At 37.6% G+C, this 18,049-nt stretch overlaps 5 protein-coding genes across 7 annotated transcripts; 3 read left to right on the plus strand and 2 right to left on the minus strand.

Annotated features, from left to right (window-relative positions):
• The first annotated feature begins 479 nt into the window (after positions 1-479).
• Positions 480-4,186, plus strand: LOC113725964 (epoxide hydrolase 2-like). Its single transcript, XM_072074350.1, has 4 exons — positions 480-841; positions 2,735-2,902; positions 3,202-3,437; positions 3,669-4,186. The coding sequence occupies exons 1-4, from the start codon at positions 554-556 to the stop codon at positions 3,913-3,915; spliced, it is 939 nt and encodes a 312-aa protein (XP_071930451.1). The 5' UTR covers positions 480-553; the 3' UTR covers positions 3,916-4,186.
• Positions 4,187-4,626: 440 nt separating this feature from the next.
• LOC140035034 (NADPH:quinone oxidoreductase-like) lies at positions 4,627-5,633 on the minus strand. Its single transcript, XM_072074351.1, has one exon. It carries the CDS (start codon positions 5,326-5,328, stop codon positions 4,708-4,710), a length of 621 nt encoding a protein of 206 aa, XP_071930452.1. The 5' UTR covers positions 5,329-5,633; the 3' UTR covers positions 4,627-4,707.
• A 2,709-nt stretch (positions 5,634-8,342) lies between these two features.
• On the minus strand, positions 8,343-9,403 carry LOC113725966 (NADPH:quinone oxidoreductase-like). Its single transcript, XM_072074352.1, has one exon. It carries the CDS (start codon positions 9,139-9,141, stop codon positions 8,524-8,526), a length of 618 nt encoding a protein of 205 aa, XP_071930453.1. The 5' UTR covers positions 9,142-9,403; the 3' UTR covers positions 8,343-8,523.
• A 1,342-nt stretch (positions 9,404-10,745) lies between these two features.
• On the plus strand, positions 10,746-13,271 carry LOC113725968 (epoxide hydrolase 2-like). 2 transcript variants are annotated; one of them, XM_072074354.1, is made up of 4 exons: positions 10,746-11,168; positions 11,915-12,082; positions 12,203-12,438; positions 12,646-12,890. In XM_072074354.1, the coding sequence occupies exons 1-4, from the start codon at positions 10,884-10,886 to the stop codon at positions 12,677-12,679; spliced, it is 723 nt and encodes a 240-aa protein (XP_071930455.1). In that variant the 5' UTR covers positions 10,746-10,883; the 3' UTR covers positions 12,680-12,890. The 2 variants fall into 2 exon arrangements, with proteins under 2 accessions (XP_071930455.1, XP_071930454.1); XM_072074353.1 differs by having other exon boundaries at positions 10,756-11,168; positions 12,800-13,271.
• A 1,563-nt stretch (positions 13,272-14,834) lies between these two features.
• LOC113725969 (epoxide hydrolase 1-like) lies at positions 14,835-17,648 on the plus strand. Of its 2 annotated transcripts, none has more exons than XM_072074355.1 (4): positions 14,835-15,328; positions 16,454-16,621; positions 16,704-16,942; positions 17,204-17,648. In XM_072074355.1, the coding sequence occupies exons 1-4, from the start codon at positions 15,041-15,043 to the stop codon at positions 17,448-17,450; spliced, it is 942 nt and encodes a 313-aa protein (XP_071930456.1). In that variant the 5' UTR covers positions 14,835-15,040; the 3' UTR covers positions 17,451-17,648. The 2 variants fall into 2 exon arrangements, with proteins under 2 accessions (XP_071930456.1, XP_071930457.1); XM_072074356.1 differs by having other exon boundaries at positions 14,838-15,328; positions 16,704-16,936.
• Positions 17,649-18,049: the final 401 nt, after the last annotated feature.

The raw sequence follows: 18,049 nt of genomic DNA on the forward strand, positions 1-18,049 counted from the left end.
AATGAAGTAGAAAGAGAGTGTTTTGCTTTCTTGTCACATCGATGCACTTCCAGATTTTTATTTGACTTTTTGACTCCTATGACTTCTTGTCTTTGATAACGAAGACAAAGAAGTGAAGAACAACAGAGATAATGGCAATTACGTCTAAGTAAAGATGACAACTGAGAAATAAAGCAAAAAACTATTCGCGAGAAATCAAAAATAGCCCTTAACAGTAAGTTACTGTTTTGGGGCTAGTTATTTTTATCTGAGTAAGGTAGTAATTTCATAGAAAAAGTAAAAAATGACCTCAACAGTGATACGCAAGGTAGTAATTTCATAGAAAAAGACAAAAATGACCTCAACAGTGATACACTGTTTGGAGAACCACTCAATATTCTCAGGGCATAAATGGAAGAAAATTTTCCTCCCTCTCCTCGTCCCGTCACGTGGCTGAACCTGGGCGAAGAAGTCTTAGCTTTTTATATATATATATGTAAGATATGTAAGAAATACTCCCTTCAGCCCATACTATTTGTATCTCTCTTATCTTTCTTGAATTTTCCTCCTGCAAATGGATCAGATTCAACACAAGTTCATTGAAGTGAACGGGCTGAAGCTCCATGTAGCTGAGATTGGAGAAAATGAATCGAAAGCTGTATTGTTCTGTCATGGGTTTCCAGAGATTTGGTATTCTTGGCGTCATCAGATGGTTGCAGTAGCCAAAGCTGGTTATAGAGCCATTGCACCCGATTACAGAGGATATGGACTATCCGACCCACCATCTGTACCCCAGGAGGCTACCTACTCTGACTTCATCAGTGATCTTTATTCCCTCCTTGATGTTCTGGGCATTTCCAAGGTACCTTTCTTCTGCCAAATGGAGTCTGTATCCTTTTACATTTTTTTTTGGGTTTCATGTTTCTCATTCAAAAGAGGATGATATAAGGCGCCTCACAAAGTGTATGGGCACAAATTAAGACTAATAATGAGAAAATCTAGTTGAGTTTCCAGGGAGCTTATGGAGATCAGACTAGTTTGACTAGATTTGTGCGATCCATATTGAATTCTCTGCTTTGCATTCGTCCTAAATAATCACCAAGTGGGAGTACTATAGTAATTGTTCATTATTTGGCATTAAGTTTTGGTTGTTTTGATGCTGACAAAGAATAAATGAAAGGTATCAAAGAAAAAATTGCAGTTTTGATACCAAATGTGTTGACCATCGGCAGTTTTAGACTTTTATTCTCTAAAAGTATGGACGAGAGAAAATCTAGTACCAAATCAAATGTTTCAATTTTTAAGCACATTTAGTCCAGTTGATTAGTTTTGGCAAATTGTTATCGAAATCTGGTCGGGTCGCGTGGGAAGCACGTTCGGGTAGGTAAATTTTGAAAAGAAAAAAGGAAAAAGTTGTTGATCATAATTTGTAATTAATGGGCGCTAATTAGTCACATGCCAAGTAATTAGTCTAATTAAATGGCACTAATTAGTGCCCTTTAATTACAGATTATGGCCACCAACATTTTTTTTTTTTTTAAAACTTTTGTTAAAATGTATCCACGGTCATGTGGGCAGCACATGACCGGATTCCGGTAACAATTTGTCAAAATCGTTAATTGGATTAAACGTGCTTAAAAATTGAAACATTTGGTTTTGGATTTGCTTTCGTCCAAACTTTAGGATCTAAAATTGCTAATGTTCCAAGTATTTGATACCAAAACTACAATTTTCTCTATCTTAAAATTCAGGGGGAATGTGAAACCAATATAAGTTCTACCCATGGTTCGAAGTCTCGGCCAAGACCGAGACGACTCGGCCGAGTCGTCACCGTCTCGGCCCCTACCGATACGATACCGTGACGAAACGATACCGAAATACTTGACTCGCCGAGAAATCGGCCGAGTCGTCACCATGACGGATTGACTCGGCCGAGTTACTCCGAGTTATCCTGAGTCAAGACGAGAAATCAGCCGAGTCACACCGCGACGGATTGACTTGGCCATTTCTTTTGCTATTTTTTAATTATTTTTATTTAGCCTACTTTTTTATATTATTAACAATTTTTAGAATATTAAATACTTTAAAATTTGCGTCTCACCGAGACCGCGACCGATATGCCGAGACCGATGTGGAACGTTCCGGGCCGCGCCCGTGACCGCGCCCGTGACTTTAAACCATGGTTCTACCACCAACCCACCAGGAGATCAAAATGATCGTGTTATAAACAGGTTTTTCTCATAGCTAAAGATTTTGGCTTTCATTTATCTCAATAAAAAGATCATGGAAGGTGTCTCGCATGGTATATGCGCGACTCAAATCAGGATTAATGAGAAAATATGATCTAGCTTTCGAGAGAGCTTATGGATATTAGACTGGTTTGATTAGATTTCTGCCATTCACATTTGCATTCTCTGTTCTGCACTCATCCAAAATAACCAAATGGAGGGAGTACATGGAAAATGACATGGTAATTGTTCGTTGTCCGACATAAGTTTCAGTAATTTTGTAGCTGACGAAGAAGAAAATGAAAACTCTGTTGAAATTCGGGGGAAATGTAACCAATTTTAATATCTAGCACCAACTCACCAATTACTAGCAGATCAATATGAAAAAGTAGTAGGTAAGTCCCCATCTTACACGAACGTGGATTAAGGTTGATTGTTGTTTGTATGCTAGATGATTTCTACTTGCTGCAATTTGTTGGTGTTTTTCAGGAGCTTGTATCACGTGTATATCTTTGTGTTGTACACAGGTTTTTCTCATAGCGAAAGATTTTGGAGCTAGGGTTGCATACCTTTTTGTGCTTCTCCACCCAGAGAGGGTTGCAGGAGTTGTGACTTTGGGTATACCTTTCCTCCCACCAGTTCTTCCTCCACTGAAAGAGGGCCTTCCTGAAGGCTTCTATATGGCTAGATGGGAGGTATGAAAGTCTCTTTCTTCACTTTTTTTTTTTTTTTTTTTTGACACTTTTCTTTCTGGTGGTACATTTATGAAATTTTGGGATGGGATGGTGAATCTTGAAACCATTTTCAGCATAATCCAAAGTAAAGGTTTCCAAGTTTCAGCAAACGCTTGCTCTTTTATGTGGCAAGGTTTCCAAGTTTCAGGAAACCCTTGCTCTTTTATGTAGCAAAATAGAAGAGGAAACCTATGCATCTCAAGAGAGTTTTCCACTATAGGAAAAATGTCAATGCATCTCAATAAATATCTCTATCTTAGGAACCTGGAAGAGCTGAAGCTGATTTTGGTCGACTTGATCCTAAAACAGTCGTGCGCAACATCTATATCCTGTTCTCCAGACCTGACGTACCAGTAGCTGAGAAAAATCAGGAGATAATGGATTTAGTGGATTCATCTACTCCTCTACCCTCTTGGTTCACCGAAGAAGATCTTGCAAATTATGGTGCTCTCTATGAAAAATCTGGATTCCAAACTGCTCTAAAGGTTCCATATAGGTAAGCGAATAAAAATACTTCTCATTTAAAACGTTACCAATTTCTTACATGCTCTCTTTATCCTGAAATCATTGTGCCACAACGCTAGATTATAGTTGTGATTGTTCACTCAAGATCTCTTAGCTCATCTAAACAACAGGGTAGCTAAAAGTACTGGATGGTGGCTCTAGAAACTAGTTTCGTGCTTTGGTAAGGAATTAGTCAGTTAGCATAATGCACATTTCTTTGTAGGTCACTGCAAGAAGTGTTCGACGTACCAGAAGTCAAGGTTGATGCTCCTGCACTGTTGATAATGGGTGAAAAAGATTATTGCATCAAATTCCCAAGTATGGGGGGCTATATTAGAAGTGATCAAGCTAAAATGTTTGTTCCCAGGTTGGAGACAGTATTCATTCCCGAAGGTAGCCACTTTGTTCAAGAACAATTTCCGGGCCAAGTGAATGAGCTGATACTCAATTTCTTAAAGACCCATAGTTAATCTATATGTGCAACAAAAACGGTCCATAGCTCCTGAACTGTTTGATGCTCTGTTTTTGGTGGTTTGGAGGCTGAATGCTGTAGTTCATTGAAGTTACTTTTCCTGCAAATCTCGTCTTTACTACTTATCTAAGGCCATTTACTTTTCTAAAAGATCTTATCCATGAAGACACAGGAGATTTTCTCCTGTTAAAAAGACCAAGATTTTCGCGGTCTGCATCCATACACCTACTTGGTTCACGAAATATGAAGTACCTATTGTATTGTATGCTTTCCCTTGAGTTTGTTCGTTTGCCGAGTTCAATAAAAGAGGCTACATTTAATTGAAATTGACAAGGATACAGGAATTGAATAGGACTTCATTTTTGGCCTCGCTTGTTCAACTTTTCATCACTGTTGTCTGTGTTTTACAAGGATCTGGGATGGGAAATTGCTACATGCCAATCTTAAAGGCATGGTGGAAAATGCTACATTTGCCGAATCAGTGCATTCATGCATGCAACATTAAACTAAGGTACATTTATTTTCGTCCACGAAGGATACAGATTTACAAAGGCCTCCTAGAAGCATTTTGCAAGAACTTGGCAAATTCCCAATCCCAAGTAGTAGCCTGCCCCAGAAGGAATACGAACAAACAAGAAACAACCAACATATGATGCCCTGAAAACCGATTGTAAGTTATAGCTCTTCCCAACAGTATTAACTCCAGTGATGAAAGAATCAAATTTTATTCATTAGACCGTGTGAAATGACGTGCTAGCAGGCTAGAAAAGGAAAGTAAACGCAGTATATATCATTTAGACTTGCCCTGGAGTCTCAAGGTAAATGCATATAAAGACAAAAGAACCTCTTTCAACCTCTCTCTGACTTCCCCATCGATCAAGTTACCATCTTCATCACACTTTTGGGGCGGGGCTAAAGGCCTCCGGAGGAAAAACTCAGGCTTATTGACGAAATGAAGATTAAGAAAGACTCCAATCTGGCGGACATGATACTGTTGAAGAGCCCCACCAGTACCTCCGGCAGCACCCACAAGTGCAGCAGCCTTATCAGCCCAAACATTGGGGGGTCTTGATCCCCAATCGATAGCATTTTTCAGAGGTGCAGTGACAGAGTAGTTGTAGTCTGGCGAAGCAAAAAGAACGCTATCTGCTTGGCGAATCTTATCCCGAAAAGCCTCAACTTCTGGGGGAAAAGTCCCATTCACTTCTAAATCTGTATTCAACAATGGTAAAGGTGAAATGTCTATATACTCTATGATCATGCCACCTATTGACTCCTTGGATATCTCAATTGCTGCACGGATGAGGCCTCGATTACAAGAGCCCTTACGGAGGGAGCCACAGATGGCTGCAACTCTGATGGGGGCTTTTTCGGGCACGGCTGGAGAATTGGTTTTTGCTGCCTCTTCCATGATTGATTCAGACAAACCCAAGAAAGACTGACCGATAATAGAAGACTAGAATGTCGCACAAAATTCAGCTATCGTGTTGTCTTGAACAGACAACATCTCATATCTAATCTAGTTCATTAGTTTGGATTGGGCGGGCCTATATATGGCAGTGCTTCAGCCTTGAGCTGTCGTCAGGCCTGACTTCAACAGTTCAACAGCAAAAGATCGTGTGACTTCAACAGCCTTGGGATCTAATTTTTATAACTTTTATTAATGTTCATGACAATTACAGATTACGAAATTAATTTCACTGTTAATCACAACAGGTCAAACTCGTGTTTTTTTTGTTTTTAATCTTTTTGTTGCGTGCCCTCCAGTGCTATACTAAAAGATAAAATTCAAACCCACATTATTCCAAGAGTGACGGCTCCTAATTATACGAAGGAAGCAAAAGAAAACAATTTCCTGCAGACCTTTTGAAAATATTCGAGTTTCACGATTCCTACTATGAATTCGCTACTGAATATAGACTGGTTGTGGGGAAAATTAGTTTGACTTCTGAAGAGAAATTGTGACACGTGAACAGTTTTAATCCCCATATTTTAGTTTTAGTATCCAAATTTTGACACACGAGCAGTTTTAATTCCCAAATTTTAATTTTAGTTTTAACAACGTAATCTCGACATAAGCCCTTAGGAAAGTTGTAAACATGGATCTTGCGTTTCCAAATGGATTTGGCCTTGCATCCATTTAACGACTATAACTCTTAGATATGAAGCAAAAATCATGACTAATTCACGATGGAATGATCAATATGACGTTCTAATTTCTCATCCGTTTTCGACCCATCATACATTCAAATCGGGTTTGGGTGCTTTCCCGACAATTCTTGATCTTGGTCTTTGCTTTTCAGTGCACTAAAAATCATCTTAAATGGAGGGGTTTTTTTTTCTTTTTTTTTTTTCAAATGGAGGCTTAGAACTCCAGGTACAGGCAAAATTCTGAATTGAACGGTCAATTTTGATCAAATAGACTCTTTATACTCCAAAACCAAATCATGAAATATAGCATATATCATTTTATTAAGCATTTAACTTCAACAAAAGACTAAATGTAATAGAAAAATATGTAAACTTGGCACTAATTAGCTCATTTGGTGTGTAAAATACACCCCCAACCCCCCCCCCCCCCAAGGGGCAATTTAAAAAAAAAAAGTGAGTCCCCAGGGGCCAAGCGGCTTATATACGGTAGTAATTCTGTCTTGTTTGGAATGAGTCCCCTGGATTTATGAAATTGAAACGAGCTCCCCTCATGTTTGGAGAATTAGACATATGTGGGGTGTGCAAAGTCGAAAAATTTTGATTTCAGAATTGATTTCGAATTTAATTCGGAATTTTGAAATCGAAATTTCAATAATTTGGAAGTTAATTCGGTAATTCCAATTTCGACATTTCGAATTGAATTCGAAAATCTAATTTTTGAAATCAAAATTATCGATTTCGAATTGGATAATTTGAAATAGGAATTCAAAATCGAAAATTCGAAATCGAATTCGAATAATAATATTTATATATAATATAATAGTTTTTAACAATACAGATAATATAAATAGTTTTTAACAAAAACCCCCTAATCTATTAACTCACCTCACTACCTCAGGACTCTTCCGCCGCCTGACTCCGCTGTCTCACAGACTCACACTCTCACTCACCTTCCTTCGTCCTTCCTAGTTCCTCCGCCTCCAACTCAGCTTTGCCGCTTCTTCCTTCCTTCCTTCCTCTCACCTTCCTTCTTTCGGCCCTTCCACTGGGGTGCTTTGCCGTCTAATGTGCTGAACCTCCATTGACCTCGAGTCCATGACCCGCTGCCCCAATTTCTCCCACCCAGCAAAACAGTCCAAGGCACTGAAGGCAGAAAGCCAAGAACTAAAGCAAAAAATTTAGCTAATCTCCGCAGAGTTTGCAAAGGAGGCAATAGCTTGGCTTCTTCTGAAGAATACAGTCTAAAGCGGCAAGGCGGAGACCAGAGACTGATGGGTTTTCATATACTCCCATGTTTCTGCAGCCACAAAACAAAAGTGAAACAAACAATATTATACTAATATCAATTTCTCCGACCTTTTACTTCTTTTTTTTTTTCCTTTTTTTGGCCAGCAGAATAATTTTTTTTTTTTTAAGGAGGAAGAGAACTGTAAGTGACAATTAATTTCACTGATTATTTTGCTAGCTCGATTTTCTTCTGGAGAACAATTCATCCAATCATTTATTCTTATTGGCTGGTCATTTACCTCCTAGTTGAAAACAACGAAATACGACAATTTTTCTGGTAGAAGAAGCCAAGAAGGGAGGATAGCAAAGAAACCTAATTCGGTATCGAATTCGAAATCGAAATTAGTCATTTCGAAATCGAATTCGGTCGAAAAAATTTCAGTCAAAATTTTGAAAATTTTCAATTTCAAACTACTAAATTATCATTCAACGAAATACGACAATTTTTCTGGTAGAAGAAGCCAAGAAGGGAGGATAGCAAAGAAACCTAATTCGGTATCGAATTCGAAATCGAAATTAGTCATTTCGAAATCGAATTCGGTCGAAAAAATTTCAGTCAAAATTTTGAAAATTTTCAATTTCAAACTACTAAATTATCATTCAACGAAATACGACAATTTTTCTGGTAGAAGAAGCCAAGAAGGGAGGATAGCAAAGAAACCTAATTCGGTATCGAATTCGAAATCGAAATTAGTCATTTCGAAATCGAATTCGGTCGAAAAAATTTCAGTCAAAATTTTGAAAATTTTCAATTTCAAACTACTAAATTATCATTCAACGAAATACGACAATTTTTCTGGTAGAAGAAGCCAAGAAGGGAGGATAGCAAAGAAACCTAATTCGGTATCGAATTCGAAATCGAAATTAGTCATTTCGAAATCGAATTCGGTCGAAAAAATTTCAGTCAAAATTTTGAAAATTTTCAATTTCAAACTACTAAATTATCATTTTCGATTTCGATGCACACCCTACAGTACGTCCATTAAATACTACAAAGATCGTAAAGTTTATTGGATTCATTAACAATCGCAACAGTGGATAAGATACGCTTTGTTTCTGTCCAAGAAGGATACCTAATTACAACAACCTAAGGATGGAATTCTGGTTTGCAATTTCAGAAGCATTTTGCAAGAACTTGGCAATTTTTCCAAATACTAGTATATATGTATCATTTCGACTTGCCCTGGAGTCTCAAGGTAAATGCATACAAAGACAAAAGAACCTCCTTCAATTTCTCTCTGATTTCCTCATCGATCAAGTTACCATCCCTATCACACTTCTGGGGCGGGGCTAAAGGCCTCCGGAGGAAAAACTCAGGCTTATTGATGAAGTGAAGATCAAGAAAAACTCCAATCTGACGGATGTGATATTGTTGTCTATTCCCACCAGAACCTCCTGCAGCACTCACAAGTGCAGCAGCCTTATCAGCCCAAACATTGGGGGGTCTCGATCCCCAGTCGATAGCATTTTTCAGGGGTCCGGACACCGAATAATTGTACTCCGGGGAAGCAAAAAGAATACCATCTGCTCGGCGGATCTTATCCCGAAAAGCCTCAACTTCTGGGGGATAAGTCCCATCAACTTCTAAATCTGTATTCAAGAATGGTAAGGATGATATGTCTGTATACTCTATGATCATGCCGTCTATTGACTTGCTGGATATCTCGATGGCTGCACGGATGAGGCCTCGATTGCAAGAGCCCTTACGGAGGGAGCCACAGATAGCTGCAACTCTGATGGGCGCCTTTACCAGAACTGCTGGAGAATTGCTGGTCGCTCCTTCCATATTTGTTTCAGAAAATGCCAAGACAGACAGACCCACCACAAGCAACGTCCATGTTTTTTTTTTTTTTGGGGGTATCACCTGCTTCGTACCTTTATAATGCTGCTATTGGCTATTAATTGGAGTAGTACATTATGGGGGCCTTTGCGACTTTCTGGTCCTTGTGGAATCATCCAATTTTATGAAATGAGTGGACAGAGTGAGTAACTGGAGGATGGTATCGAGGAAACTGCATAAGCGTCTTCCTGTTTCTCTTGAAGTGTCATTGGTGGTATACGCTTATGTGGTTGTGCTTTCACTGGTTGCTTTGCTATCCTGTTAGAGTCCTATATTTGCTGTTTGGTTTACCATGCAAACATATATGGCAGTTTTGTAGTCTACCTTGCTGAGAAGATTTGCTTTGTGTTTTAACTTCTTAGTTGCATCTATTTTGCTTGACAACTTTAGACAAGATCAAATCCATTTAGGAATGGTGTGCTTCATGAGGGTCAAGAAGCAAAGGATCCTCGAGTGGAGCTGGCGGAATGTTTCGGCAGCGGTGTCAGCAAAATTAATACTCCGTGACTTGACTTGGAGGCACATGGGATTTGATGTGATTCAGTCCGTGACTTGAGCCTTCATGCGGCTGTATTCAACCATTGAAATTGAAGGCATCAAATGAAATAATTTGCAGCAAGGACTTGCGTAGACCCGGCATCCCACTTAAAAATGGCCCAATCACAGTTTTCATACTTTTCATTTTGAAATATCTTAAAATATTTATCATATTGAAAAAATAAAAATATTTTTTAATCTCTTTTTTTAATATAACTTTTCTTTCTAATCATATACTCCCTCCGTCACACTTTGATAGTTCTATTTCTTTTTTCACACAGTTTAAGAAAAAATAGTTAATTTTATCGAAAAAGTAAATTTAGATTGCTATTTTTCTAAAATACCCTCACATTAAATAGAGCACAATTTTATGAGAACTTGAATTGATGGTAAAAAAAGAACCAACTCTCATTAAATGGGATGGGTTTATATTAACAACAACTTACATTAAATAAGGGTATTTTAGAAAAATTAAAATACAACTACATTCTTTAATTGAAAAGTGAACTACAATTTGAGACAGACAAAAAAGAAAAATAAGACTATCAAAGTGGGACGGAGGGAGTATATGTTATTATTTAAATTTAAATTTTAAATTCATTGAAATAAAATTAATAAAAAATATAAACATTACAATCAAATTTTATTTTTTAACAGTTGAAAGGCTAAGGTTGTGTTTGGATTGCATTTTCCGTCATTTTTCATGGAAAAATTACTGTAACGATTTGATATATGTGAGGGAAAAAGATGATAGGAAAATGTGATCACGGAAAACGACAATATTTTCCGACGGAAACAAGCAATCCAAACAAGGCATAAATAAATTGGGATAGAAGCACTAATAATGTTCACGGTGCTCAACAAAGCAGCGACGTGGCGCGAGGTGTTTGGCCATGATTTGACAATAAATAAACCTTTCTTCTAGCCATCAGTCAAAGTGATCCAAATAGGACAAGACCAAAAATTAAAGAATCTCCCACCTAACCCCGTCGAGAATTGTTTTCCGCTTACTATAACTTAAAAGTTAAAGAGCAAGTGCACGCCCAAGCCTTGCAGAAACGAATACTCCAGGATAGATAGACTGCAATAGTTACACTTAGCACACTTTACTCTTGTTCCCTCCCCTCCTTCTCGGGTTTTGTTTCGTGGCAATGGATCAAATACAGCACAAGCATATTGAAGTCAACGGTCTGAAGCTTCACATAGCTGAGATTGGAGGAGGATCGAAAGCAGTGTTGTTCTGTCATGGGTTTCCGGAGATCTGGTATTCTTGGCGCCACCAAATGATTGCTGTGGCCAAGGCTGGCTACAGAGCAATTGCTCCAGATTACAGAGGCTATGGACTCTCTGACCCTCCAACCGTGCCCGGGGATGCTACCTATGCTGATTTTGTCGATGATCTCCGCTCCCTTCTTGATGCTCTCGCCATTTCTAAGGTACTATTCTCCCCTTTCCCAATTCCCGGCCGACAATCTGCTATGAAGTAGTGTGTTTTTCTGCTCTCTCTCTCTCTCGCTCTATATATAGATATTCTGAACTCTATTTGCTGCTAGATAACTTTTGCTAGTTGAATTTGTTAGGAAGTGAAGGAAAATCAAAACATGGTGGTATTATTTCTTTTAGTGAAACAGTTCATGGCTTTGATAATTGTATGCATGTCGAGCCAATGGTAGTATAGATGCCTTCAAAATTTTCCACAATCTTGAGAAATGGTTTAACAATAAAAGAAAGAACAAGGACTTGAAAAAAAATGCTAGAATGATATTGCTAATATGCAAATCAAACATGGTCTTGACGACTTTCTTACATTTCCAGTTTAGATTTTCTGCACAGTAATCGTTGAAGTACCTTATCCGCGGAATAAATCATTAATCCGATGCAACTGGGGACTGACTTTCTTAGAAAGAAGAAGATAGATATGCTATCATACTCATTGCTCTGCCGTTTTGAGTGAAGTTGACATTAAACGTCTAGAGTACATAATGTAAAAGGAGTTGCTCTTTCACTTTTATATATATACATACATACAGACATACATGTATACACACACATGCGCATACCATTACGAGATTTTTTCAATTGATGTTTCCTTGTATGTTACGTGATTGAACTTTCTTTATTTGGATGCTTGCTCGTTTTGTGGAACATGAATGCCAAATCTGCATACCTTTGGAATACACAGGTTTTTCTCGTAGCTAAAGATTTTGGAGCCCGTGTTGCACAATATTTTGCCCTTCTCTACCCAAACAGGGTTGCTGGAGTTGTAACATTGGGCATACCTTTCGTGCCTCCAAAGCCCACTCCAATGCAAGACTTCCTTCCGGAAGGCTTTTATATATCCAGATGGATGGTACACAACAATCTTTGTTTCTAGCACCTTCTTTCTTTGTTATCTCCAGTAAGCGTGCTCAGTTTTCTTTAAAAGAATAGGAAAGTAATCATGGCATCTTACAAGATTTCTTGATTCTAGGAACCTGGAAGAGCAGAAGCAGATTTTGGTCGGTTTGATTGCAAAACAGTTGTGCGCAACATATATATCCTGTTCTCCAGGAGTGAAATACCAATAGCTAAAGAAAATCAGGAGATAATGGATATGGTGGATTCATCTACTCCTTTACCCTCTTGGTTCACTGAAGAAGATCTTGAAAACTATGGTGCACTATATGACAAATCTGGATTCCAAACTGCTCTACAAGTGCCTTACAGGTAAAAGAATTGTTACACTTTTTAAATTCATTGCAAGTGCATATATGTGTTACTCTTATACTACTGCCTAGATGAGATGATTATCAAGTAGCTAGTAGTCATGGTGTGGAACTGCTGCAACTCCTGCAATGAAGAGTTGCAAATGACAATATCATTTACCCCAATTTTTGAAACTCATGATCACAACTTTTGTGTCCACTATTGCAGTGATGATTCTCTATTCCAAGTTTGCAACTTGTAGCTTGCAACTCCACTACAAGCCGGCCAAAAACAGTGGGGGGTAGCTTATGGTCCTAGATATATCAATGTGCACACTTCTCTGAAAACTAGTGGTTGATTTGGTATATAACTTTATTTGTAGGGCGAACAGAGAGCTCAATACATCAGAAGTAAAGGTTGATGCTCCTGCACTGCTGATAATGGGTGAAAAAGATTACTTCCTTAAATTCCCGGGAATGGAGGACTACATAAGAAGCGAACAGACAAAATTTTTTGCTCCTAATCTGAAGACAGTTTATGTACCTGAAGGTAGCCACTTTGTTCAGGAGCAATTTCCAGATCAAGTGAATGGGCTGATACTCAATTTCCTCAAGACCCATAGTTGATCTAGACATGCAAGTTGGTTGGTAGCAGGCTTAATTTCTGACGCCCTGTTGTCCAAGGTTCTAAAGTTCATTGGCTGCTGCCATGCTATATTGAAGTCATGGACATTTTGTGTTTTCTTCCTGTCAATTTCATCCACAACTTTTCTGCTAAACTAGCTCATGGCATTCAGCTTTTGCCATTGTTGTAGTTTGCACTACAAATCCTTCAATAAATTATCATTACCTGCAGGACCGGTTCTTATTCTCAATTTCTTTCGAACTTTACACTTTAAGTTATGCAAAATTTAGATTACCAGCATTTCCATTTGTTCTTTAGTCTATCCATGTTTATTAACTTTAATTGAATTATAAATTCACCAAAAGAAGGATATGCAACAATGACAACAGAAGGATGTGCTTACAAGAGCCTGGTTGTTGCAAAATGATGTGGAGTTTGGTTTTCCTTCTATGTCCCTAGGAAAGGAATGATCCAAAAGGAGTACTAAAATGTTTATGTTGGATTGATTGGAAAACTAATACACATAAATGACAATCAAAATGTTTTCTTTTCCTGAAATCATTCCTTCCCATTTAAATGTCAAGTTGGCAAATTATCCTAAATATTATTTTACTTACGTCACAAATATGATTTTTCATCAATTTTTTATAACATATAAATAACATTATAAAAGAAGCTATAGTAATTATTTCAAATAATCTCCCATCCAAACACTAAATATTTGTTTGCCTATTTACGATATGCAACTTTTTTTTTTTTTTTTTTTGGCACTACGTCAGTTTTGCCAACCTTCTAGATATTTAAAGCAGGAATAGTTAAGAGGGAAAAAAAAAATGTTTGCCATCTTGAAGGGCAGAGATGTAACCTTAAAAGTTCACGATGACGTATTTTGCTGTATAATTTCAGAAATGTCCTCTTAAGGTTTCTAACAGTTTTACTTGGCACCTTCAAACTTTTTAAAAATCTCACTTGATTCCCTTAGCTTAAATTTCTTGTAACATTTAAATTCCATTTCAAAATATAATATTAAACAAGCTCTCATTTTGAGAGGGAGAATATAAATTCCAAATTTGTACTTAATTATTATAACAGACTAAATTTATCTCTTAATTTTTGTTAATTGATCAATATAGTTCTTTAATAAAAGTTCAAAAGTTGATAATAAGATCGAAAAACTCTTTAATAGTTTTGATGTCATTGGTTTGAACAAGAAATGTTAAATTACTTAAAATTATAAATGATTTACAATGCTCTTAAAACTAACTTGCCATAATTTACAACCAAAAGAATACCTTTTTGCACTAGCCTAAAAACAATATAAATAAGTTCATATATAAGTATCTTTTTTCTTTTCAAGCCATTGATTTAAAAAAATTGAAAAATTCAAAAATATGTAAAAAAATTATAAAACTTCTTAGATTAACTCAAGATAAGATATTTTCTATCTAACTTGCAAAAAATCAATAAACTTTCGAATATTAAACTTTTTGATATTTAAAAAAAATACTATATTTTATCCAATTAGAATAAACCTTCATACCTTTTATTCTTATTTTTCATTTGTTATCAATATGTTCACAGTTTGGTAATAAAAAGTAAGACAACAAAAGGACCAATTTGGAATGATACTAAATTTGCTCTTCCAAAATGGATTTTTTAATATTATATTTTAAATTGGATTGTAAATGAAACTAAAAAAAAACTAAAATAAAGGAGACAAGTAAGATTTTTTAAAGTTTGAGGGTGCCAACTGAACGTGACTGTTAGAAACCTCAAAGGAGGTTTTTGAGATTATCCCAATTTAATATTATCTTTGCAACCAAACTTCAAAGCAGGTGACAAACTGACAATTCAGCTCAGCTCACCAAAGTTGAATTATTCCCACCTAAGCAGCAGACAGGAACTCAAAAACTTTACAAGAAAGCAACCTTAGAATTGGAAGTACAGTATCAAACAAGTTTCTTTAGTTCCTCTCTGCATCGTTTTGGGATCTTCAGAAATGGATCAAATCCAACACAAGTTCATACAAGTTGACGATGGTGTAAAGCTTCACGTAGCTGAGATTGGAAGTGGGCCATCAGTTGTTCTGTTCCTTCACGGATTCCCTGAGATATGGTACTCTTGGCGCCACCAGATGATTGCTGTGGCCAAGGCTGGTTACAGAGCCATTGCACCTGATTACAGAGGATTTGGATTATCCGACCCTCCGCCAGAACCCCAGAAGGCCAATTTTGCTGACTTTATCACAGACGTCCTTGCTCTCCTTGATGCTCTGAGTATCCCCAAGGTATATTCCTTGCTGCAATCTTGCCTCTTCTATTTTCGGGTTAATGCTAAATTTCTATTTTGGGCTTCTGGTAATTGCTTGCCGTGAGTTGTAGCTATAAAATTCTCAAGTTTTCAGGCATGACCCCCTAAAAACACAAGACTCTGTCTGTTGACTGTTGATCAGCTTGGGACGTTAATCCCGTGACCATCCAAGATAGTTGTAGTGTTGCCGTCATGATTCATTAGGGTCATCACCTTGCAAGTTGCAACAAGTTTTAGCATCAGGTCAAACAACAGTTTCTATGTTCTTGGCTTCATTATGTATAGCTGAATGATTTCCACCAACTATTAGTCCTGCCTCTCTTGGCTTGTCTGACATCCTGGGCAGAATGAGTTCATGCATAGTATCAAATTCGTGATGAGCACAGCAGCAACATCTTCCATCCATATTATAGACACCTTGAGGATCTCATGAGCGGGGCATAATAAAGTATGGGGAGGCACCATTCAGATTAAAGTACTTATTATGGAATTTTAAGATTTTTATCTTGATTGTAATATCTGTAATGGCATTTAGTGATTAGTAATTTGATGTAGCGCAAATCATGGGATCTGATATAGCTAAAATCATGGGGCTTGGTGTAGCTCAAATTCTGGACTTCCTATCTTTTTCAATTTACATCTTCACCGAATGAATATTAGAGTTCTTGATTGACATATTCTCAGGACGAGTGATGAATGCTGCTGTTGCTTTTTTTTTGTTTTTTTACTGACTTTGCCTCATAACTTTGCTTCCAGAGTATTAGATTCCTTCTCTTTGTTGGATGGTTTGTGCCATATGGAAAGAATATTCCAGAACTTGTCCATCATCAGGCGTCAAATGTTAAATGATATCTCACAAAGATGCCATCTAAATCCTGCTAAACTATTTTTCCTGTACAGTACTAAATCTTGACATTCTTAGGTTACGTTAAAAAGTAAGTGCAATTTCCTCAATTCCGTGTAAGGATTATGTCCTGCTTGGCACATAGCTGCACCAAGTAAATAAATTGAACATTATTCATTTTCTTGTGTTACTGATTTGTTATCCACATCAGAACATACAGCTTTTGGGTGTCTGACTGCAAAGCTCTTTTTTTTGCAGGTTTTTCTCGTTGGAAAAGATTTTGGAGCCAGTGTAGTTTATTACTTTGCTATTTTGCACAAAGAGAGGGTCACAGCTATAGCAACATTAGGCGTGCCATTCAGGCCACCAGGGCCTCCTCCACATCATAAGCTTCTCCCGGAAGGATTTTACGTAACAAGATGGAGAGTATGCACTTTGCTTGTCCGGTTATTCAGGACGATAATTATAGCTGCTTCTAGTATTAATTCTTCTTTTCTTTGACTTGCAGGAGCCTGGGAGAGCTGAAGCTGATTTTGGACGCTTTGATTCAAAAACGGTTGTAAGAAACATCTACATTATGTTTTCCAGGAGTGAAATGCCAATAGCTAATGAAAACCAAGAGATCATGGACCTGGTGGAACCATCCACTCCTCTTCCTTCTTGGATGACAGAGGAAGATTTTGCAACCTATGGAGCCCTGTATGAGAAATCTGGTTTTGAAACTGCATTACAAGTTTACAGGTACAGGTACTGGACTCCTCTTAATCTACATTTCAGGCGAGTGGCGTTCTCGATTTTCTATCTTTCATTGCAACACGTAATTAATGAGCTCATTTTATGCAATAGAATTTTACTATTGCTTCCACAAGTAAATGCAAGAAATTTAAGTGCACCTAAATTACATATTTTCTTGAAGACTTTGGTTGAACTGGTGGAGAAGCAAATTTTCAGCTGAGCAGTAGCTTTTCTGATTAAACCATATTGACATGAATGTATGCTTGATTTCAGGGCCACTGGAGGAAGTTCGAATGTGCAAGATCCAAAAATTGAAGTTCCAGCGTTATTCATCATGGGTGAGAAGGACTATGTGATTAAATTCCCCGAAACTGAAGACTACATAAGGAGTGGTAGAATAAAAGATTTTGTACCAGATTTGGAGATAAAGTATATTCCAGAAGGAGGCCATTTTGTGCAAGAGCAATTCCCTGATGAGGTGAATCAACCTCTGCTTAGCTTCCTCAGCAGGCAGGCATAGTTAATCCTGATCGCATACAAGCAAGTACCATATTATAAGATGGCTCTTCGGATGTACTTGAAGTTGTTCTTAAATTGATTTTCAGAGGTATTATCAGGCGGATGATCAATCATGCATCTGTAGTCCGTAGTTTCAGCTCCGGCATCCATGTTTATGTGTTTTAACGCCAAATCAAATGTATGATTTTTCTTCGTTTTACTTTATTCTTCAAGAGCCATCACTACCTACTATTTCTCAAGTTTCGGTCTTTTAGCATAGCGGATAAGCGGTGAACATCACGTGACATATTCCAACTCGAAAATACAAATCGCTGATGTGCTTCATGTTATAAACTATTGAATGGAGATGGAATGTAGAATGCTGAAATTTTCCCATCACTAACTGAAGTTGAGTGAGAGAAACCCAGCAACAAACACCCTTTCCCTGGCCGGACTGAAATGATTGGAATAGAGCAGAAGTCAATGGGCAACAACTTCATGTTTTCTTGCATGGGTTTCCAGAGATATGGTGCTTTTGGTGCCATCAGATGGTTGCTGCAGCCGCCATTGCACACCGTCAGTGGCTCTTTATTCGGACTCTCAAATACAGTTAGGCATTAA

Source organism: Coffea arabica, chromosome 2c, assembly GCF_036785885.1.
Source record: "Coffea arabica cultivar ET-39 chromosome 2c, Coffea Arabica ET-39 HiFi, whole genome shotgun sequence".
NCBI classification, from domain to species: domain Eukaryota; kingdom Viridiplantae; phylum Streptophyta; class Magnoliopsida; order Gentianales; family Rubiaceae; genus Coffea; species Coffea arabica.